This window comes from Rhamphochromis longiceps, linkage group LG18 (assembly GCF_057381845.1).
Source record: "Rhamphochromis longiceps isolate RC_006_pf linkage group LG18, R_longiceps_female_GT1.1, whole genome shotgun sequence".
NCBI lineage: Eukaryota > Metazoa > Chordata > Actinopteri > Cichliformes > Cichlidae > Rhamphochromis > Rhamphochromis longiceps.
The window spans coordinates 6,517,248-6,541,466 of record NC_140574.1 but is presented as its reverse complement, the minus strand read 5'-3'; the positions used below and the strand labels follow the sequence as shown (position 1 = coordinate 6,541,466).

Genomic DNA, 24,219 nt, shown 5'->3' with positions numbered 1-24,219 from the left:
AATGTTCATTTACATCATTACTCTGTTGCTATGTGATGTCATACGTATACGGATGTGGAAAATGCACAAAGTGTAACATTAATACGAGTGAATAAAAGGAATAAAAATCTTTTACAGGTACACTAAATGTTCCTGTTAATGCCCAAAAAGCAATACTGCATTAATACAGTTATGTACTGATTAGGTAAAAATGTGAGCGGCTGAGTGTGAGAGCTGATTAGAGATAATTACACAGCGCATTATCACAATCAGCTCTTCCACCTTGTCGACTTCTTCAAGTTCAGACAAGGAGGACTAAATGTTCTTTCAGTGTCTCATACAATTTTAAATAACATATAACCCAGGAAAAAAATATTACACTGAAATGTTTATAGCATAAGATCACTTGGCAGGACTGCTGGCAAGCTTGCAAAGCCGAGTAACACCTTCAGGTTTACAGTTGCTATATTTATTTTGTATCCTCTGCCATGTTCATGTTATTGTCTTTCTTTGTTTTTCCTCTGGAGTGAAGACAGACGCGACCCAACTCCAGTGTTAAGCGAGCGAGCATCAATCAGAAAGATTTAATACGTCGAGGTTTACGAGTCTTCTAATGCCATTTCAGGGGGATAAGCAACTTCAAACGTGTACAATTATGGAAACGAGAGACTGAGAGGTTCTTTTTAAAACATCAAAAAATGTAAACCTGTTTTTAGAGACATAGGAGCAAATGTATGTTTGTCTATTCTGAAATAAACACACTGAACACAGTGTGCAGAAACTGAATTACGCTCTGCTTTGTATGTGGAGGGAATATTTTCTATCCAAGATTTATTTCAAGTGTTGAAAATTGATGTCTGCACCCCTACCAGTCTATTTCATGCGCTGGTGTGTGCACGTGTGTGTGTATGTGTGTGTGTGTGTGCATGCTGGCATGGGTCCATACTTTCTGAATATTTCATTTTCACTGGGACCTTTGTTATTTTCTGCAGTAATTGAGAAGTGCCACTGCAGCCTGCGAGTGTGTATGTGCCTATTCTACAGAGATGCTCTGATCTTACACACTAGATTTGCACGTGTTCATGTGTGTGTTATACAGGTTATTACGGTGTGATTTTAGCTCTATCGTATCACTGCACCTTGCCAGGATCATTACAAAGTGATCAAAGATATGTGATGTGTGTGTGTGTGTGTGTCAGCACACGCCTGAGGGCTGTGAGTAAACATGTCAAGATGTCTGCTGCCTTCTCTGACTCTGTTTAAAGTGATAGACATGGAAAGAGGCAAGGAGGAAGGGAAAGAGAAAGATGAAATAGAAAAATACACAGTGGATGGAAAAAAGAGAGAACGCTGCTGTGTGATTATTGAATTTCTGCATCTGCGCTCTTCAGTGTGCTCACTCCTCACTCTGACTGCTTCACTCTGCCCTCTGCATGCATTACAGTGATAAATGGCTGTGCACAGTTGACTTTGACAAAATCATTTGGAGGCTCTAAGTGAAAGTCTCTACAGCATGAACATCAAAGTTTATCAGTCTCTATATTATCGCAGCCTTAGATATGTTTGGCTGCTTGAGTTTAGGAATGTACTTGGACCGGTCCAAATCAAGGTTAGAATCTTGTCTTCATAAGCATCTAAATGCATTCGAAGCGTATTAATCACTGGAAAACTTCACTGCCACTCAAACCTTACCACCCAGAAAATATCCAGCATAAAAAGCGTCAGCTCTCCAACTGTATTCCCCAGCTTTCCACCCAGATTTTCTCCTCCTGCTGAATAGATGATCCGCTCTAACGCTTGCTTTTATTAAAACTTTCGGCATCTCTGAAGAACATTTTTAATTTGTGGTACCTCTAAAAGCTGGCATTACAGAAACTCTCAAAATGAGTACATAATCAATGCAAACTTCACTTTGATCTTTTTATCATGATCTCTTTTTATAAAGGCACTTTTCTAAATACACAGAGTGCTTCACACTGGGAAGCAAACCCATAACATGCAGATTTTAATAAAGCAGAGAAATGTTTATCATCTGCTTGTCAGTTTCAAAAACTGGAAGTTCAAAAAACGCAATATTTCCTTTCCTTTCATTAAAGTTGATTCAGCACATCATATACTAAAGGAGGTAACAAAGGAGACACTGAAGCACCTTTCCTCTGTATTTAGGGAATTCAACCCACTCTTGTTATGGCTGCCACACAGATACAGATGGGTCACTTCACTCAGTGAGGAGCCTTCTTAAGTAAAACTGTTGATTTGTGCAATTTCCAAAAATCAGTCGGTTTGGCAAAAGGTCTGAAACCAAAACCTGTGCACTTCATAGGAGAAATAAACTTCTATGATAAGATGTAAATAAAGTCATACCGGCTCCAAGAAATGTAAATTAATAAGTGCTTCAATATTTTTGTAGAGCATCTGCTTCGTTTTATTTCTCCTGTGTGGCTACAGCCACATTTAAAGTCTCCTGCTCTTTATATGTTGAGAACTTTTTAGTGTAATGATTGATTAGACTTCTGGTGTCACTGTGAACTTTATCATTTCAGCAGGGAGGGGAAATCAATACGCAGAAAGAATCCATATTTTTAAAAAAAACCAACATTGCAGATTTTTTCCTGCTGTGCTGGTGTGAAACCTGTTTTTATCACATAAGTAAATTTCTCCTGCCAGTCAGCTCTAATGAAGACAGTTTGTCTGGATGCTGAGGTCAGAGATGTCGAGCAGCGTCGGTGCAGACTGGATGAATCAAACACTTCACCCACACATTTCACTTTTAATGTGGAGGGTTTTTTTTCACTCAAATCACAGGGAACATCTGACTCGTTACCTTACCTACTATGTTTAAGATATTTACTTCCTTTGTTACCATAGTCACATCGTTACATTTAGGCTCACTTGTGCTGCAACATGCAACACAATAATTATGTGTGCAATGGTTTTATCTATGCAAACTTTAATATCATACTGACCAAAAATGAATAAACACCTCCAACTGTGCTTCACATTCTCCCGCCTACTGAGGATTTAAGTGATACCAAACTAATGTGAAAACACTGCAGCCTTCAAGCACATTAAAAAGTAAGGAAAGTTACCCTTGTGGGTAACAAAGTTCATCTTGTGTTAAGCAGTGCAGGCGGTGACAGGCTGACTTGGTAAATTAAAAATATTGAAAAAATTTATTTTGTCTTTAATTGTGTTTGTAAGCACAAATTATTAATTTCTTTTGTCAGGATAATTTTTAGACTAATGAATTTACCACCATAATTATGTTGCTTATTAACTTCAAACAGGAATGATGCATATCAACCTCTGTGCACACCATAGCTGCGTGTACTTGTCCTACAAACCCTAATAGCAGCTTTTTCATGTACTCGCTGCATACATGTTAAACTGAAGCTCATATGTCCCAAGAACACTGAACAGATTGAGTGAGATTTTGTGGGTGCTCATATTTATTTCAGAAAGAGAATCAGACATGCACGTGGCATAAGTGACATAAGTATTTGTGTTTTGCATTGCAATTTTAATTTCTTATTTTTACTACTGTCATAATACATTGCATAAAGTTTCTTTTTAGTTTTATTAGCTTACTGTAATGACATACATGTACAGTAAAATGGCACCACAGTGGCATTGTTAGATGATTTGGGAGGAGAATAAATCAAATTGTCAAAGGTTTTATTTCCATTATACAATAACATGTCATGCTAGCTTCTATATGTTTGTTACCACTAAGCCTTTAAAGCCTAAACCATAAAATAATTGCCAGAAAATTTAGCGTTTATGTTCATTCTGACAAAATAAAAAATAATACATTCATTTGCATATAGGAGTTTTAATTTTTATCATATCTGCTGCATCCAGCATTTTTTTGGTGCAATTTCTTCCTTAAAAATGAATTGTGCAGTTTATTTCACATTGACTTTTACATCATTGTCTCAAAAACTCGTGGATCAAATGTGAAACACTTGGCTTTAAAGGACTAGGACTGGCCATTGTAATTCTTTATCATTCTGTTGCACTGAAAGCTACCTGAAAAGCTTGCAATTGATCTAAAACACTGCTGTGACAGTACTGCAGGAAGTAGAAAGACAACTCATATTTCAACCATGTTAGTTTCTCTTTAGTGGCTCCTTGCTAAATTCAGCATTGAATTTAAAATCCTTTTTCCTCGTCTTGAATTAGGCCCTATCATTTCTTAAGAACCTCATAGTATCATTTCATCTCAATAGAGCACTTCGCTCTCAGACTACAGGCTCACTTGCGAGCTTCCAAAAGTAGAATAGGAAGCAGAGCCTTCAGCTATCAGGCTCCGCTCTCTCGTTTGCTTTTGGGAGACAGAAACATCCTCTTTACTGCAAAGATTAGGCTTCAAACCTTCCGTTTTGATAAAGCTTATAGTTAGGGCTCGATTAGGTGACCGTGAGCCCTCAGGCTGTTGGCAGACTTCCAATGAAGCATTGAGCATTTCTTATCCATTCCTGTCTTTTGACTTCTCAGTTATATGTTACTGTGCTACTGCTACATGGAAATAACTTTTGTCTGCTCTCTCCTGTAGTATGTGTTTAGTCCTATATGTTGTTCTCTCTGTGCTCTTCCTGTTAAAAGGGGGTTCTTTCTCCTCACTGTCACCATGTGCTTTCTCCAAGGGGAAGATTTAATTGTCTGGGTTCTCTCTCTAATGTTGTCTGGTATTCAACTTACCGGTAACAGTAAAGTGTCTCGAGATGACAGTTTTTTTTATATATATATATATATATATATATATATATATATACATATATATATATACATATATATATATACATATATATACATATAGAGCAGGGATAGCTCAGTAGGTAAAGTGGTCGCCCCATGATCGGAAGGTCGGCGGTTCGAATCCACTTAACGGCTACCCTGAGGTACCCCTGAGCAAGGTACCGTCCCTACACACTGCTCCCCGGGCGCCTGCTTAGTGGGCTGCCCACTGCTTCACTGAGTGAATGGGTCAAATGCAGAGAAAAACAAGTAATTTCCCCATGGGGATCAATAAAGTATCCATTATTATTATTATTATCATTATATATATATATATATATATATATATATATATATAACTACGTTGATTTCAATGCCCGGCAAGTCGCATACCAACAAATCCTGTTTAAAATTCGAAACCTCTAATGCAATAACACACGTCAAATTGAAGGATTTGGTTGATCATCAGAGTAAGTAAGTGTCATAAGAGTAGCCGAGAAAATTCAGGATGTTCAAGTTACTGTGGCTGGTGCTCCATAAAGGCAGGTTTAATACTCTGGTGTAGACTAGCAGTTAGAGCGAGAAATGTACAGTTTCATCATAGTGGAGCCATTGCACCATATTAAATAATAGATCATTTGGTGGAGTAGTGAGCAGACAGACATAAGGGCTATCTGTTATTGAAGTTTTTTTTTTTAATCCAATCATCTGAGGATGCTTGCACAAAAAAACTGTGGCAGATTTTTCTGCTAAATACCGATTTAATTATGTCTCACTGGTCTGAGTTATTTCCTCAGGTGGTAGGGGTATGCAGATGTGATTATACAAAAACACACACACATATGCAAACACAACAGCTGCAACCCTGCCTACTTCTATTTACCCTCTCTCCCTCTCACCCACTGGCTCTGACCGGCAAGCTGCAAGCTTTGAACTGCCTCCAATTAAAAGTTACCCTCCTCCGCGGACAGTTTGTCAAATTAAATCACAACTTTTTGGCTAATCTCTCATTTAAAATGTTTGTCGTCCCACACATGCTGACAAGTGACATGGCAGTTGGTGGGGAATTAAATGGTGATGTGGACTGGAGGTCAGAAACCACAAAGGACCCGGGCAATTTGAGTTTTAAATCCTCTGAAAAAAGAAACTTTAAAACAATTTAACCAGCAACTTTAAAAGATCTGTGCTTGTTTGCGAGTTTGCCAGCATAATGCAGCATGTCTCTCTGAAAACAGAATGCATTTGATACTAGAACCCTATGAATAAGCCACCATAAAAAGCATTCTGCCTTAGTTATTAGCATACTTGCCTGCAGTGGACTATGATAGGACATGAGCGGCCCCGGTAGCACTTGTTAACTTTCCTGTAAAAAAAACAAGACAGAAAGAAAAAGTTAGTGTTAACACAGACATGATAAAAAGGAGAGATATCGCTTAAGAAATCCGTCATAGAAATCAACAGAAAAAAATACTTTAAGGAGCCAATTATCTGCTTTATAACAGCTGAACTGGGAAACCAATGGTGTTGCACAGCTGAGGTTCAGTTCAGTTTTATCTCCCTGACAGAATGCATATTTACTAATAGTAATAAAGATGAAGGTAAGTACACTTTTCTTCTTGGTTATTGCATGCATAGATGAATTAAAACCTGCAAGGAAAAAATTTAAAACAGGAAAGAGTTAACCTAAACATTACTTTAGAACAGTAACACCTGATTCTGGAGGATTAATATCACAGATACAGCATCACATACAGTCAGCACAGGTGCATCTAGGCTTCAAAAAATAAGAAAAACTACTTATAATTTTAGTATGTTTTACATGTTTTTACATGTCAAAACTGGTACTCAGTAAGGCTATCACTGCCATAAAATTCACCAATTTGTCCCATACCACCTACCATGGTATAGTGGACAATTTGATAACAGAGCCCTAATTCCAAAAAAGGTGCAATGCCGTTTGAAATGTAAATAAACATGACACAAATATTTGCAGATAATTTTAGATTTGGCAGCAGCGTCACATCTCAAAAGAGATGGGATGGGGCAATTAAATGCTGGACAAGTGAGTGGTACTTAAAAGTAACAGCTGGAGGAACATTTTGCAACTAATTAGGTTAACTGGCAGCAGGTCAGTAACATAAAAAAGACATCTTAAAGAGTGTTTCTCAGATGTGAATATGAGCAGAAATCTGCACGTACAAATTGTGGGAGAATTTAAGAATAATGTTCCTGCACTTCCAATATCTCATTCCCTGCAGTGCACAATATCAGAAAAAGAATAAGAGAATCTGGTGAAAAGTCAGTGCTCAAAGGCAAGCCCGAAAATCAATACTGGATGCTGATGATCTTCCGGCCTTCAGGTGACACTGCACTAAAAACAGTCATCACTCTGTCATGCAAATCGCTGCATGGTCTCAGGAACACTGAGAAATGATTGCCTTTGAAGACAGTTCACTGCACCGTCCATAAATGCAGGATAAAACTCTACTGTGCAAAGAAGAAGCCATCTGTGAACATGATCCAGAAATGCCAAAGCCCATTTAAAATGGACTGAGGCAAAATGGAAAACTGTTCTGTGGTCAGATGAATTGAAATTTGAAATTCTGTGGAAAGCAATGACGCCGTGCCCTCCAGACAAAAAAGAAGAGGGGACCATCTGGCTTGGTATTAGCTTCAAAGGTTCAGTTTTAAGTCTGCATCTCTGGTTGTATGGGAGTGCATTAGTACTCCTGTGGCAGCTTGCACATGGAATGCCACCATCAGTGCTCAAAGATGTATACAGGTTTTAGATCAACACCCATCGTCTTGCTCAGGGAAGGGCTTGCATATTTCAGCAAGACAATGTTAAACTGCATGCTGCATCATTACAACAGCACGGCTTTGAAGTAGAATTCAGATGCTGAACTATCCTGCCTGCCCCAGATGTCCACAGACTGATATTACAGTAAACATGTTTTTGCCATCAAATTCTGAATGACTTATTTTTGAATGTCACATTTATACAATCTAAACATTTGATCTGTTTTCTGTGTTCTGTTGTAAATAAAATATGTCAATCAATCATTGCATTGTTCTTATTTAGATATTACACAATGACATCTTTTTCCGAACTGGGTTTTGTATTATTAGAATTTATAGTCTCATGTAGTAAGACCATAATCTACATGCTGTTACAAAAACCTGCTTTACTGTTTGCTTCTAGCACATATAATAGTGCTGCACAGTTTAATTTAAACCAAATTTCAAAAGATCAGAGAGCCATGCTTCATTCGCAAAATGAAATAGTACATGTTTTTTTAACTTCTTCTTATTTCATAATCAGTATAGTTGAACACAACCATGAGGAATCGCACAGACATTTATAATCTGAAAGAAAATCATCATAATATTCCACAACGGAGGACAATCTGTGGCTGCTGTCACCCATGCATAAAAGAACATCAACAGTATGAGGAACACCACATTCTTCTCTCTCTCTTTTTAAAGACTGGGGTTAAAAAACAACAACTTTGCACCTTGTTCATCAAAAAACAGAGCAGTGAGCAGATCTGCACAAACTCACAGCTTCCATCTGAGAACGCAGCAGAAAGGCCGAGTTTGATCCCAGCTGGAGATCATCTCTGATTCTATTTTATGGTGAAACTCAAAATAACAATATTCATCTGAAACATATTATGTGAAGGTACGCTGTGTGTATGTGTGTGGCCTTTTCATAATCCATTATGCATCACCAGTCAGAGAGAGAAGCTTCAAATGTGCAGTTTTGATGCTTTTCCTTCCTTGAACTTGAAGTTTTTGTGGTCATTTATGTTTAATTATTAAAATTTATAACTGTCTTTAAAAACACTTATTTAAACAGGGTGTAGTGGGAAGTACAAAGTACAAAGTAATGATCAGTTATTTGTCTTGCTCATTGTTCATATCCTGAGTTATTGCACTTGAATTAAAAATGTATATATCTCATTATTACATGAGGTCAAAAGAAGGCAAAAAAAAGCAAGTATAATTATATAATTGTCACTTTGTAGCTAAATAAATGACATAAGCAGTGGGTTTTACCTGGTGTTTCCTGCAGGGCAAACAACAAGCAACATTACACAAGCTTGAGTTTTAAAAAACACAAAGGCTGATCACCAAAATTCCCCTCACATTTTCATCCACCGCCCCACTAAAATTGAAAAGTCAGACCTCACTAGAGACAATCAAAAGTGATGTAACCATGGAAACAGCCAGCAGAGAATCGCCAGTAGGCGGGGTGGGAGGTCGGGTGTGGGTGTGTAGAAGGGCGTGAGATTCAAAGGAAATGCCCCATAAGAGAGATATTAGCCAGATAGCGAGAGGGGGATCAAAAGCCAGAAAGGGAGGCGCAGAAAAGAGTGGGGAAAAAAATCAATGGAGTGGATGACGACAGAGAGAGATGGTGAAAGATACAGACTGGCAAGCTGACGGACAGAAATGAAAGACTTAGAATATGTCCGCTCTTTATACGCATTAGCATTTTTGGATCAATATTATGAAAGATCCGGTTGTTGTCTGCAAACCACCAAAAATGTACAACAAGGTCAACATTTCTCCGATCAACACATTTGCAATATGAGGTTATGTTTTTAATTGGGTGTGTTCCATTATTTCAAACACAGTAATGTCTACACAACCCATGCATCGACACGCAGCAGCCCTGCAGCACTTAAAAATGTATTTTTAGAGACAATAACTCATGAAATGCCACACTGCCACCATTTGCAATCTGCCTGCAAACAGCGCATGCAAATTTCCACATTATGAAACTGGTCCCAGATCTGCCTATTTGATACAACTAAGCCTATATACATATGTTTCAGTGACTTCAGTCAAATACTGCCATGTTGTTGAAAAAGCTGGCATCTCACACACAAAGTGTCTTTGGCACAAGTTCTGTGATGCACTGGGTTCAGTTTAAAGGGGCACATTTTAATCCAGACCCTCATCCTTTCCTTAACCTAACCATACAGTTTCAGTGCCTAAACCTATCCAGTAAGCAAAGGTGAAAGTGACTTATAAAGCTCAAAGCCTGTACTGTGTAATCAGCTGGATCTAGATGGAGGGAGCCCAGTCTCATAGAAGTGATTGTAAAGTTTGTTCCCCTTTGCATGCAGACGATCCAGCAAAGTCCACATTAGCAGGTTGGAAAGAAATGTTTTCCTTTGTTGATGGTCTGAGACCTGGCAGACTGGACTTTGGCTAGTATGATATTTTAGAATTTTATTTTTATTTACTGACTTGTTAGAATTAGGTAACAAAACTACCCATATAGGAAAAGGCCACAGTTTGGGTTAAAATACACGCGTCCACAACAAAATATACTGTAAATCTCCAATTTGCATGTAGGATAAGTGGAAGAAAATTGATGGACGGCTATTTTACATGATTTACTCCAGTAGTAGTATATAATAAAGTGGTTTATAAAACATGTATAATAAATTCAAGGTTATGTTTTGCTACTATAAGAATCTGATACCAGCACATATGATGAATGACTGGACAATCCCAAAAAAAACCAAACATAAGTTTTATTTATTGTTTATATAAGGACAAAGTATTAGACCCTAAGTCAGGAATCACCAGGCAACACAGAAAAAAGAAATAGACTAAAGCTAAGTGAGGGAGGAGAGACAGATACCGGGCAGGAGCAAGAGAGACAAAAGCGACCAAGAGAGGAAAAGGAAGCATGGCGAGAGAGGAGGGGAGACCGGAGGCAGTCAAGCAAACCATGAGCAAGCAAAAAGGGAAGAGGTCATCTCAGGTCACTGGGCACAGCGAGAACAGAGAAGGAGGAGTGAGATGAAGAAGGAGAAAATAAGGGGAGGAGGAGAAGACCGGGAAAAAGAGAAGTAAAAGGGTGGGTTGGGGGGAGGGCCCATGAGGCCCCCTGGTTGTAGAGTCACAGTCTCCAATGATCACTTTTGTGACTATGCAACTGGGCTTATATTACTAGCTGCAACATCACAAAAATGACACTGGCAACCGCAAGTTAGCTGGTAAAACGGGGGAAGGACAGAGAGGAGTTGTAAGCAAGGCTTCGGGTCAGTCAGGCCGGTGTGATTAGTGAACAACATGCCTGCACAAGCGCAAATGATGGAGAGGTACTTCAGCCGGTATCCTCAAATCGCCGAGGTGAAAAAAGGCAACACCAAAAAATAAAGAAAAGGGCAGGTTGCTATTACGAAAGCACCATATCTGCTGTAATAAAAGTGAAAAATATCTCCCTCTGTGCCTTCTTCATTGTGTTCTGACCCAGCTGCCCTGTGAGTAAAGGCAATATTTCCTAACTGATGGTGTATGGTGACGCCCACCAGACCCTTTTATAATAGCAGTGACCACAAACTCTTACTCTTGATATCCCACCTAATTGATGTGCGCCAGCAGAATGGAGACACCAGGCCTATATATAAACCTGACTTGGGGTCTATCACTTGAGAAAATCCACAGTGAATCAGAGAAAAGGGGCCAGGGCGGCTAACACCTAATAGGCAATACAGTATATCAGTTTAAAAGAGGTCGAAGGGGAAAAGGAGGAGAGCAGTTATAAAGGCGCCAGAGATAAAGGATCACTTTGGAAGAGTATCCTCAATGCATTTTGAATTACACTGTTATCGAGTGGAAAGCGCCCAGGATGTTTAGAGGATATATAGATATTTTTCTGCCTGCACCTCAGGATCACAAGTCAAAACTCCTGGAGAAGTGCGAGGTTTGAAGCCATTATGCTGTAAGGAAATCACGAAAGCCTTTCAAAGCCTCTGTGGCTCAAGAAGGAGGAGGAGGGTGGAAAACAAACAACTTCAGGAGCTTCTATTAGACTCTTTCACTTTATCTTTGTTTTAAATAAAATGCCAGAGAAGAACCATCACGCATATGACCTACTGGATTTTAATATATGGCACAGCCTGACCAGTTTCTGAACTGCATATACAAAATTCAAGCCTTGGAAGCTAAAGCGATTTAGGTGCATTGGAAGATTTTCTTGCAAGGTTGGATTTCTGACTTTTTTGCTCTTCTGATGCCCTACTCGTGAATTCTGAGAACCTTCAGATAAGTTGCATGGGCTAACAAATACACCAAAACTTAAGGACAACGGAAGAGGCTGTTGAACCAAAGGCCGTGTGGCTCCTGAAAGTTAGCCTATTCATCACAGGATGAAAGAAAAGGATCAGTGAGAGTTCCAGTTAGTCAAGCACTGCAACATATCAAGCAGAACAAACAAAAAAGAAACGCAAAGCACTGCAAAAACATTTATTTATGTAATATTTCTCCCATCCGTACCTTCTTGTTATATTTACATGTGGAGAAGACTGACAGCATGCACACAAAAGCAAATGTTCCGCTACCATTGCTCTGTAGTTTGGTTTTTCTTATGTACACTTACAAAATGAAAACGCAGGCTGCCTTTGTTCTACCGGAGCAAAAGTCGAGGGAAGAAACGGACTGTGGCGATTTTTCCTGAATGATATCATGCAAGGTGTTTCTCAGCTCTGCTGTGGAAATGAATGCTGTTATCAAAGTGGGTTTGCTCCAAAGGCGCCTTTGAAGAGAACTTCCAAAAAGTTTCTTTGATGGCTTCTGAAACCTCAGTGCTTTCTCTATCAACATTAAAAGCTGGCTTAAGTACTTTATGCATTTCAAATGAAAATCAGTTTCAAGTAACTCTTTAAGCAAATTGCAAAGAAGACTTTTATACTATACTATAGAAAAATAGGTTTAAAAAACATACAATGTGCAGGCCATGGTTAAAGAGTAGGAGTCAACTCAAAGGTAGGTAGTATCGCTGTGAGGGATAACAATGCTGCTTTTCACAGCTCCTTGTCTCATGGCTGTTTAGTTTTTCTCCATTTTGTCAAGAGATAACAGTGAAAAGGACCCCGGCACAGGGTCAATGGTCATTTATGATGCATAAGAGGAAACCTTCACCCTTAAAGCAGGACAGATGGTCTTGCTGTAAACACCACGGCACCTCGTAAGAAAGAAAACTGGATGGAGAGAGTTATTGGTCCATGTTTTTGACTCCCTTTGTGTTTTGCCCCAAGATGTTTTCAGTTTTTCTTTTACTGTTAGGTCTGTGCACTGAAAACTAAAAAAGGCCAAATGACTTTATACACATGTTTCTGATGCCTGAGGACTGGAAACAAACCCAGCAGCTTTAGATGACCCAGGAACGAGAGTGGGCTGTTTTGTTTTAAGCTTTCTGAAACTTTCTGAAGAAGCTCCCTACCTGCGGAAGTCAAGTAGTGTTCGGCTAGTCTCCGGCACGTTCTGGTTGAGCCAGGTCAGGAAATGGAACTGAGTGACGGTCCGCGTTTCGTTGGTCTGCATGTTCTTCAAGTAGAAGCTACGAACCAGGAAGTCATCGCACCAGATGTGTTCAGAGACCAGGTTCACCTGGAAGGATGCAGGAGACAGACATGTATTTCCCCATGCATGAAATTTATGGTAGTCGAGAAATGTTCTGATCGGCTTATGTACTTACTAATTCCAGAAGAGTAAATTACTTCTAAATTGAATTATGATGACAAAAACACAGACGTCACGTGATAACTGACTGATTACAAGTGGAAGACACCTTAACATCCCATGTTTTATTAAGACGATAATCCTTTGTGATAAATAATCTTTGATTTTTTATTTGGTCACAGTCAAGTTCATACGATAATTAGCCCTAAAAGTCACATAATATTTATAGTGGGGGGTGGGGCTGAGTTCCCTGAGTAGGAGATGGATCTAACACATGCTATACTGAGTCAGATGCTAATGGAATAAAACTGCTGTAGCCTAACGCCTAGCTGTGTAGCATCCTAAATAATCATGTTCAGCATACACTGGCATTGGTGCAGCCCTGAAACAGGCCAATTTTGCACCTTTCAATGTCTAATTGAAGACTTTCTTCTGATTGGCTGCCCTTCATAAACAGCAGATTTGAACAACATGTGAGAGGATTTTCGCCCTCATTCACAACAAAAATCAAGACAAGTTTCAGACATTTGTATTCAACATATATATGTGACAGAAAATAATAACAGATCTTCTTTGAGTTTGTTTTACCTCGTAGATGTGGTACAGGTTGGATCCTTCATCTGGCCAATAATGGTAGCACTGCTTCACCCCGCTCTCAACAAGAGGTGTCAACATAACGATGACCACACAGCCATTCTCCCAAACCATCTGCAAACAAAATACACAGGCAGGTAAATGATTGTAGCTCTTTAAAAAGGCCTTATTCCTTTGAAATGAAGTAGATTTTTTCTTGATAGAGACAAGAATGAATGAATTTTTAGTTTTTAATTGTTCCGAATTCATGTATGTTATTCTTTTTTTGCAGCACTTAAGATAAACTTTCTCAAAAGTCTAAATATTCTGCATTACTTAATGTTCTTTGAAAACTTCTAAGTTTAATCAAAAGTAAAGCGTTAAGAGTAGGAGTCATGTTCTTGAAGGACCGGAGAGCTTGATTTGGAACAAGATCTCATATGAAGCTGTCAACACCTCCCAGAACCTGCCAACAGTAACACTGACATGTGTCCTCACTCACCCACTCTCTTGGATATCGGTCCATCATTAGTTCAAATTTTGTTCTAGCTATCATTTTGGAAAGGGAGGTGTTTGTTTCATGGGAGCGAGGGGAAAAAAAAGAAAAATCTTGGTTTGAAACATGCTTGCTGTTTCCAACTTTTGTGAGCAACTACAAGGAAGTAAAGCTTTGTGACAAGTAATTGCTGTAGCAGTTCAGGCTGTTCTCTCCCCCAGCTGGGTCGTTCCACATCTGAGACCCGCCTGTGGTCGTATTTTTCCTTCTGGCAGTCATATTCTCACAGCCGGAGGGTGGGCTTGCTCAGGAGATCCATTCAACGCTGTTCAGAGGTAACAGTCAGCCGTTAATAGAAGCCATAAAACAATACCGCTCCCACATCATCGGGTTAGATTATAAAGATGGCCGCACCTGCCGCTCGGTCATGAGCGCTGCCACACCTTGCCGAAGATTTAGCAGATGTTAATTGCGGTGGGTTTTGAATTACTGCGCCTCTCTGCACTATTCCTCTCAGTCCTCCCTGCTTCAGTGATTAGTCTCATGGATCTAAAAATGTGACGGTGCACTTTTTGAGAAATTGTGTTAATTTGCTTCAGCTGACAGGGTGCAAACTCCGCTGCTGCTGCTGTCTGGAGGAAAAGCTCCCTCCTTTAAAACTCAAGGTTTGTTAAAAAGCTACATTTATTTAAACCCATATTTTTCCACAAAAAAAGTGAAGGGTGTGCCCTGCTCTTTTAGAACGTTTTGTGTACATAAACTTTCTGAAGATGTTGGACTTTTTTCCAGTGTAATAACCTTGGCCGGCTCTTGATTAAGCAATCTGATAAGACACAGTAATGCTAGTTAAATCAACTGGGCCTCAACACAACATGAAGGCTGAATAAAGCCTGAGTACAGAAGCCTGTAAAGCACGGAGAGGCTACTTAATGAACCTGAGATGAATCCATGATGAGCAGCAGGAATCGTCTGAGGCTTTTAGATAAAGTCTTTAAATGATCTTTTTAGCTACAGGCTAAGGCCTGCGGACTGATATGGAGATACTTAGACACCCATATTGGTTTTGTGGCTTCTCGTTCACATCTATTTAGAAAGTCTATTGCTTTTTTAAGGACTGGGACTCCTATGTGAACTACATTATGTGCACTTCTTTCAGGTCAAGGGCATCCATCCTAAAACCACTCTCGCAGATATAGAAGTTGACTGTCCTTTCTTTTTATATTGGCCTTCTGTACCACTCAAAACTGTAGATATTTCTAGACAAAAACAAGATTTGGACTACAGAAATGGAACAGAAGGACGTTGCAGAAATGTTGGTGTAAAGTGTGAATAAAGAGGAACAGGACCAATATACCAACCAACACTTTTCCTTCCCTGAAAAAGAATTATTTAGAGCTGGACGGGGATTAGTGGAAAGGAAGAAGGAAGGAGGCGAGTAGTGGTGTAATAGGGCTCCCCCAGACAAGACCTCAACATCGCCACCGCTGTCGCTACGGAAACCCAGCTTGAGTTGAATGGAAATTCAGCTTGTTAGGCGGAAGTCACACGCCTAACTTCTCACCTCTCCTGCCTCGTTTCAAGCATTTTGTTTGCTTGCTTACTTTGCTGGACTGTTAAACTAAAGTTATTTTAGTTCCACTTTTGTGTAATCATAAATGTGCCACTGTGCACACGCATCTTACCGCACTTCCCACTCGTCTTGACTGCTCACATGAAGCCAAATTTGACATTTTTATTTTATTCAGTCTCTATTTATAAAGAGTGGGTTGGCTAAGCACGCATGCTTTTTAACAGCAGTGGAATGACAGGAACCAAAACAGTTTCGCTGTGGTAATGGGCAGTTTAACAAATGACAGTGTACCTACAAAATTTTTTGTGTTAATCACAACTTTTTAAAGCCTTTTCCAAAAAATAATTGGCGAGCCTATTCGAGAGCACAGTATGCAACAAAACTAAGGTTTATTAAGAAAATAGAAAAGTGGTAATATGGGATTTATTTCCAAATTAACCAAGAAAATAATATTTGGATTCTGTGTTCTTGGTTTTTCTGGATACTTTTCACATCTCAACAAAAAATGAATATCACACAGCTCATTTCAAATGAACTGATTTTTATATTTCACTTTCCTGGATTAGTTGGAACTTCTGTAGTGTAGTGACTCTATGCAAGCCTGAGATTTCTTTTTCTTTGTGCCCCTCCTTGGTCTGCCCAAGTGAGAATCCAGCGGGGATATAACTTGTTTGACAAGGGGACCTTTCCTTCCAACCTCCCTGCTGCTCCACTCAACATACACCTAACACCAAGACTGGCCAGAATAACTTATTGATCTCCTGGTCTCAGATTCAAACCCAATCCAACATTTGGGACAGTGGGAAAAGAGTTTGCTACCCCCTGCATTAACAATGTGTCCCACTGAAGGCCAGTGTGTGTGTGTGTGTGTGTGTGTGTGTGTGTGTGTGTGTGTGTGTGTGTGTGTAAAAACAGTGGTGGTGAGGCTGGTGAGTGTTATGGTGAAGGAAAGATTAATAATGACATCCACAGAAATGGCTGGTCGCCTGTGTGACTTGCTGCACTAATAAAAATCGGCTAACTCTTGTTTAAGAGAGGAGATTGTATTGATTTTTGTTTCATGAGTGTGTGTGAATGCATTTGTATTTGTGTGTGTGTGTTTACCTGCCAGAAATCAGCCACAGTGGAGGGCAGGGGACCTTGAGTGGCAATGTAGGCTGGGTTCCTGGGATCGTGATCCATCTGTGGGGAGAGGAAAAAGGACAAGAGGGTGTAAATTGATCAAGGATGGCTCATTTTGAATGGTACAATTCATGTTTGTCCTGTCTCAAATGTTTAGATTTAAAGCCCATGATTATTTTGGATCATTTCTGGAAAACAAATGTTGCACAGTTCTCAGGAAGTTAACAGCACAGCAAGGTCAACTCAGATCTGAGAAGAAAGGATAAATTAGAGTCCAATCATTGGCTCTGACCTTGGTCATCTTATCCTGTAAGTCTACAGAATAACAGACATTTGCAAAGTTTATTCCGATCAGAGAGAATGACGGCTGTTCCAGTTGTTACATTAAGTGTATTTTTTCACTTAAGTGTGATAGTTTTGCATAGATTTAATAATCAAATCTTTGTGCATTCCTGGCTGTTTTTGGTCATTCCTGCTATACCATACTGATATTGTCCAACTTTCCTCATCCTAGTTTCTGTCATCATCTTCCTGATCTAAGCAACAACTTCTGGGTCTAGAAAAATAAAGCCAATGGAGAAGTCCCAAAAACTGCAGATAGAGCAACTTGAGATTGGTTTAAAAAGATAACAGGCAGACTGTTAAAATGTACAGCTTTGCAGCAGAATAAACATTGCTGCACCACGCTAGTTGTAGTCCCTTTAAGGTCATGGCCTTATGTTTTTATTTATCACTTGCTCTTCAGTTAACTGTTGTAAGTTTGTGCTCCAGTTTTGGTGTAATTAATTCATTCTAGTATTTTATGTCTATGTTATCAACTGGCAGATACACTATATGGCCAAAAGTACTGGGTCACATACACATTACACCTACAGGAGTTGCTTGGCCATAGAAATCAATGCCATGAAGTTCCCAGGATATAGTTTTTGTGCTGATGTTAATGCCTAAGGAGGTCAGGAACTCTAATTTAGCTGATAATTTAGCACTTCTGTGCTAAATAGGGTCAATCCAAATATGGTCAGTTCTCGAGCCAAACAACCAAGAATGTGATGGCTACAATGCTTATGTTGAGTCTTTAAAAGTAAATGACATAAATGAACCTCAGCAAACTCAGCAGTGGAGTTGCTTATTTAATTGTTCATTGTGATTCTTGGTTTATGTAATGTTTATATTAACTTCATGTAGTACTTAGTGTATTTAGTTTAGTTTAGATTCTTCAAAACCAGGACAAACAGATTCAAACAGCTTTCATCCAACAGCAAACACACTCATCAAAGCAATAACATGAGTGTGTTTGTTCAATTAGGGATGGGTGCAATAGATCCAGATAACAGGACATTATGTCTGTGTCTATTGTGTGTGCACGCATGTGTTTATGTTTGTGTTTTTCTAATGAGTGTGCACCATTAATTTCATTTGTTACAATGACAATAAAGCTAGTCTATTCTCAGTTCCTCCCTTAGCGTTCTTTCCTCCTGTGTTAAAGTTTTTTGTATTAAGCTTCACTTCCTGTTTTATTTTGGTGAGCCCATGTTCCTTGTGCATTGTCTTGAATTTTGCTTCCTTTACTCGTCTGTTATGATTCTTTTCAGCCATGTCTCATTTTCTCCAGTTGTCTCCACTCCTCTAATCAACCTTTTGTATATGTGTAGTTGCTCTCTTTCCTTTTGCCTTTGTCGGGGTGGCAGCTCACTTTCCTCTCATGTCTCCCAGCGAGCCCTAGCCTTACGTCTCACAAATGTAGTTGAAAGTTTTCAGTTTCTTTCGTAATGTATTTTCCATGCTTAATAAATGGCTTGCTTTTAGTTCATCACAATCCACCTCTGCGTCTCCGGGTTTAGGCACTACACACATCTGACATGAACAAATAAGGAAAAGCAATTCTACAAAATTGATCTTTGTCCATACATGGAAAAAAAACACTATGCTCCAATGGGCCTCCAGGAATGTTCTACAGTGTGTCTTTTTCTTGGTGTAAAAAATAAATTGATATTGGACGCAATATAATATAATATAAAATGGCTAAATACCTCGTTCACAGACACTTTTAAGAACTAATGAGGGGACATGAATCATCACACCCATGCACAAGGAAAAATCCTCAGTGCTTTCGAAATGAGCAAATCTAAGTGCGTTAGTAAAATGTTCCCCCTGTTTAAAGTACTGAAATTCATTGCTAGAAGCTTCTTAGAGAAGGAGCTTAGCGTTTGCAGAGTAGCTCAGACTTCTTCCTTAACTTAATGAAAATTCCAGAAGGGTGGCGGAGGCGTCGAGAGCAAAAGACAGGAGATGAACGTGAGCTGAATTCGCGAGCAAGTGAGTGACAACCCTGCCAATTACCATGCAAATTGTATAGTAAATGTAATAATTGGCTGACCAATTTAGCTGGAAGCAATTACAGAGGGAAGACAGATAATTTATGGGGTTTTTCCGCACACCAAATTGTCTTTAATGGCCCTCTGTTCCTTTTATGAATGCCAAACAATAATGCACTTCTAATGAACTTAAAATAATTTTACCTAAAGAGAGAAAAGGCGACACGGTGGCAGCGAGTTTTGCTCATTAAAACGGCGAGAACTGCATCACGGACAAAAAATAGCTGGAGGCAGAAGTGCACTTTTCAAGGCCAAGAAAATATGTGGACAGTCATTTACATATATTTCTTTTAGTTTTTTTCTCGAGGTTATTATTTAACATCAGTGCTGGACTTGTAGCAAAATGACAGAAAACATTTAATTTGATTGTCCATGTACCTGAATATTTATGTCATGTCTGCGAGAGACATTTCTACCCAGTAAGCAGAACTAAGCGTTACACAATATGAGTGTCTTAGAAGCATCAGAAGCTAAAATCTATTGCCTTCCTGTCACGGTCCTGGGTCGGGTCGACCCAGCATTTTGAGTTTCTTATGTTTTGGTTTATTTTTGCATTATGGATTGGTTATTCTCTGGTGATACTGTTTTGATTACAATTATATTCTGATTCTTTAGTTGATGACGATGATGATTATGTTTGGTTTAGGTTGCCTGTGCTTGGTCTTCTCTGCCCGTATGTCCCTCTGTTTGTCCATGACGTCATTATGCCTGTTTACGAGTCTGTCTCTGTCTGGCGTGTGCTTCCTGTCTTATTTTGTAGGTCTGTGTCCTTTGTCAGTGCGTTCAGCTTTGTGCTCTCCCTGTCTCGTCAGTGTAATCAACGTCAGCCGTGTCTCCCAGCTGTTTCCTCTTTGCTCCGTTCACCTCTTGTATTTAGTGTCTGTGTCTTCCCCTACTCGGTGTCGCGTCGTACCCTCAACTAGCTGTGTGTTCTGCTTCTATGTTCCTAGTGTTTGGTCTCCTGCTCCAGTTTAGTGTTTCTTTCCAGTGTTTCAGTCCTTGGTTCCTCTGATCTGACTTTTGGTTTTCTTTTGGTGAGTTTAGTTTGTACGAGGTTTTTCCCAGCAATAAAGCTGCGCCTTAAGTTTCACTTCCGTGTCTGAGTTCTGCATTTTGGGTCCACCACTCCTGCTTGCCTGCCACACAGCGATTCATGACACTTCCAGTCACATAAGAGGTTTTCAGAATTTCACTCAGATCCGCGACTGCAATGAAGCACTAATATTCCCCTTGCCTATACAGAGCCTGGTTTAGAAAAAACACAGAAGAAACTGGAAGATTCAGAGTGGTAAGATCTGGGAAATTATAAGAAAAGGGTCGGGTAAGGCAGAAAAGAGATTGTAAAGTTTGAAACCTTGTGATGGATGAAGATGAAAACGGTAGGGGAAGATACAGCAGGCTGGGAGAAAATGCAGAGTCACTATAAAGATGAAAAGATGAGCAGAGAAGGAAAGACGCACCAGGAGGGCTCTCTACTCTTGACATCTGTCGTTTTATTTCTTTCTCCACCCTCCCTTTCTTTGCGGAGACACAATGCTTCCTGACATCGCAAAGTGTATCCAGAATTAAACCCCACCATTAGTGACATTGCGAAAGGACAACTGTCTTTCTGTCTTTCACACACACTCCTGTTAATGAGGGAAAAAAAGTGTAGGATGTGACGTGTGTAATTATCCTTGTTATTGGGTTTTTGTCTTTTCTGTGGAAGGAAGGAGTCTGACTAGTCTGATGATGTTACTACAATCTGACACCTCTGTGTGTGTGTTGGTGTGTGTCTGTGTGTTGGGGTTAAAATGCTGGCTGCCAGCTATGTGAATTAGTTGTAATTGTGAGTCTATTTTAGGAAACGATAATCATAACGCTTCTATCACTGAGACAAAACTCATCATGCGCAGATCCTTTTTAAAACTTCTGTCATGACTTGTGTTCATAACAAGTCAAAATCTTTGATCCTGCTCTTTTTTTTTAACCACTTTTTCTCTTTACTTTACATTTTGAAGAATACCAACAAGCAAGCTGTCTTGTCAGTGAGTTTGGCTGGTAGTTGAGTATACTGCAGTCCAGTCCCATAACGCCTGACTTAGACTTCTGTTGAAGGGTTCAGAGGGGTCTGCGGCTACGTTGTAGGTCACGGTGTAGACTTCCCGCTGAACCATAAATTGAAAATATTTTATTTATCACAGGTGAAGCTAATCTACATTGGTGGTAAAGTGTGACCACACTTTAAGATAACAAGCAAACTTGCATTGGGAACTTGTGTTTCCTGTTGTAGTTTGTCATATAGTGTTAGATCCTTGGTTTTTCCTGGGTTATTTCTTTTAACTGAGGTCATTTGGACACGCAAAAGCTCTTTTCAGTGAAATTGGCAGCACTGTTTGCTGGGTAACGTTTCAGGACGGACAGCCTGTGCTACACCCTGATGCATTAACACACTGTGATGTCGAACGAGAGTGGAAACAAAATGCAATATTTGCTTTAATTTTCTTCAGTGCAACTCTTTTAAAACCTTAATCAAAAACTTCAACCGGACTGCCAATAAACACTGTGAGGCTGATTTAAAGTCAGTGTTATCTGCACACGACATGCACCAAAATAAGCGTGTGTGTGTGTGTCTGAGTAATACGTGAGTGATTGATTATGTCTTAGAAAGTGTGTGCGTTTGATTGAGTCTGCAAGGAAACTATTGAGTCTGTTTTAGACTAACGGTGTTTGTGTGTTAAAGGAGGAACTGAGTGATTGATCGTGTTTCTGAGTAACTTTGTGCAACTGAGTGACTGATTATGTGTGTGCGTTGGACTTTAGGCCACACAAAGCATTTGTAAAACTCTGATTAACAAATACAGGATAACCAATAAAAACGTTCCTAAGAAGTTTGTGATCCTCCTGCTTTTCTTTTAAAACATACGATGGCAATGATATAGTTCAAACTTGTAAAAAGACAGAATTAAATGTTCAGCTTTTGTTGCTTAATTAGTGAATTGCCATGTTAGCGTAACTTGTAGTTGTTCCAGACTCAAAGAGCTAAAAAAAAAAAAGTGAGTTTAGCGACCTTATATGTCTAAACTGCATCATGTAAAATGGTAATCCTTGATCCTCCACATTAAAGTTAAGGAAGAAAAGTCACAAGGCATTGAAACCAGGCTGACCAACGGCTGCATTATGCAATAAACTTGCTCATAGCAGAGCCAATTCAAACCCCATTACTACTCACCTAATTTAATCATGTAAATTCATGTAAATGATGTCGAATCAGAACACATGGATCAACCTTACATTCGACAGTTGGTAGAAAACAGCTACTCTAACATACAGATAATTGCTTTGGTGTGAATGTGCAGCATTTTATTTTTTCGGGACAACACCATACAATTGTGTCACGGTGCTTCAGTTACTCTCGATGGAAAGACAAGCACCTTGCATGGACACCATTGGAATGGATGTTTTTTAATGTTGCAGTGTGTGTGTGTGTAGGTACATTACATGTGCAGCTGTTCATGCATGCTTGTTAGTTTTTTAGGTTGTGTGTTCTTTTTGGTTTCAGCATGGTGCACTGCGTGTTTTTAGCGAGTATGTGGGTACGTGTGTTGCTTCGTTTGTGTGCCTGCAACATTAGACAAGGTTGCTCTTTTGTTCCTGTATAGTTTTGATTCCTTCTCTCACATGCTCTCGCCTGCGCACACACAATCGCACACACACGGAGCCACGTTCTGGTGTAACGCCCAGATTTGAAATGCATAGCGTTTCTGTTGCTTTTAATGGAATACCACTGTATCTGCCTCAAGGGAAATGTAAACCTACTACTCAACACTGGTTTCCAAATTGATACACTCACTTACTGAATTCATATGGCTCTTTCTTACCCCTTTCCTTCCTACAGGCTGTTTAAATCTGTACCGTGCCAAAAAGAAAAAGACCCCAGTAAGGCAGACACACTGTAATAGTAAACACAAAGTAGTGTCAAATTAGCATAACCCAAGGTCACAAACAATAGTTTCCCAGGACCCTCCGGATCAATTTTGTTTCCACAAATGAGAAGTGAATCGAGAGCCTCACGCATGTCCTTTCCCACACCTCCCCAGAGCAAATACTCACCTGGGGTGTTTGCTGTATAACAATCATTAATATTCATGGTGCAGAACATACATATTGTGAGAGGCTGCCACCGAAACTAAGCAAGCATTGCATCAAAATTTATATTGGACAACGGTAGGCTGCCTTTGTTTCTGTGAAGCCCCGTGGGGGCTGTGGCAGCCTAGCATAGCAGCGGCGTGAAGCACCGAGTTAGAATGCAGAGGAGGTACTTACGATCGCGCTGGCATTGATGTAATCAGAGTTGCCTTGGCTGCTCTCCACCTTCAAGGTGATTCTGGAGTGATCATCTGAAACAAAAATGGAAGAATTCAGCATATTTCGTCTTTGCAGTGTAAGTGTTCTTTGGTCATGCTATATGCATTATAATGAGGGCTCTCTCTGTATACGTGTTAAGAAAGCTGGATTATAAGTAACAATGCCAACATGTCATGAAGCGTGGATTCCCTTCTGCTTTGACAAGGTTACTTTGAGCTCAGAAGGAAACTAGTTGACTTGTTTAAGAAAATCTCTTCTTTACTTTTCCTCAGAGATTTTATTAATTGATTATTAACTTTCTCTGTGTGTCTGTAGGGCACCTCTAACAAATTCACATAACACTTCACACTCATGAGACAAAAGTTTTGAAACTCTGCTGTGCACTGTTGCCTTTGTATTAAGAGCTGTGAGCAAAATAAACACATTAATATATTTGGCTGCTCTACCTCTTACGATTATACTCTCGCATGCTGTCGGCATGGCTGCCACTTTAGAAAATTCAGTCGATGTCTTGCTCACAGCTTTCAAACTCCAGT

The 24,219-nt window shown here is 39.6% G+C and overlaps 1 protein-coding gene across 2 annotated transcripts in view; it reads right to left on the bottom strand.

Moving 5' to 3' along the window:
- LOC146647597 (receptor-type tyrosine-protein phosphatase N2-like) overlaps positions 1–24,219 on the bottom strand; it is a 231,715-nt gene that overhangs the window by 12,439 nt on the left and 195,057 nt on the right. For both annotated transcript variants that reach the window (XM_085390215.1, XM_085390216.1), the window contains 5 exons: positions 23,642–23,715; positions 16,944–17,021; positions 13,789–13,908; positions 12,962–13,128; positions 6,026–6,079 (listed from right to left, as the gene is read on the bottom strand). In XM_085390215.1, coding sequence (XP_085246341.1) covers positions 6,026–6,079; positions 12,962–13,128; positions 13,789–13,908; positions 16,944–17,021; positions 23,642–23,715 — 493 coding nt within the window. The remainder of the gene's footprint in view (positions 1–6,025; positions 6,080–12,961; positions 13,129–13,788; positions 13,909–16,943; positions 17,022–23,641; positions 23,716–24,219) is intronic.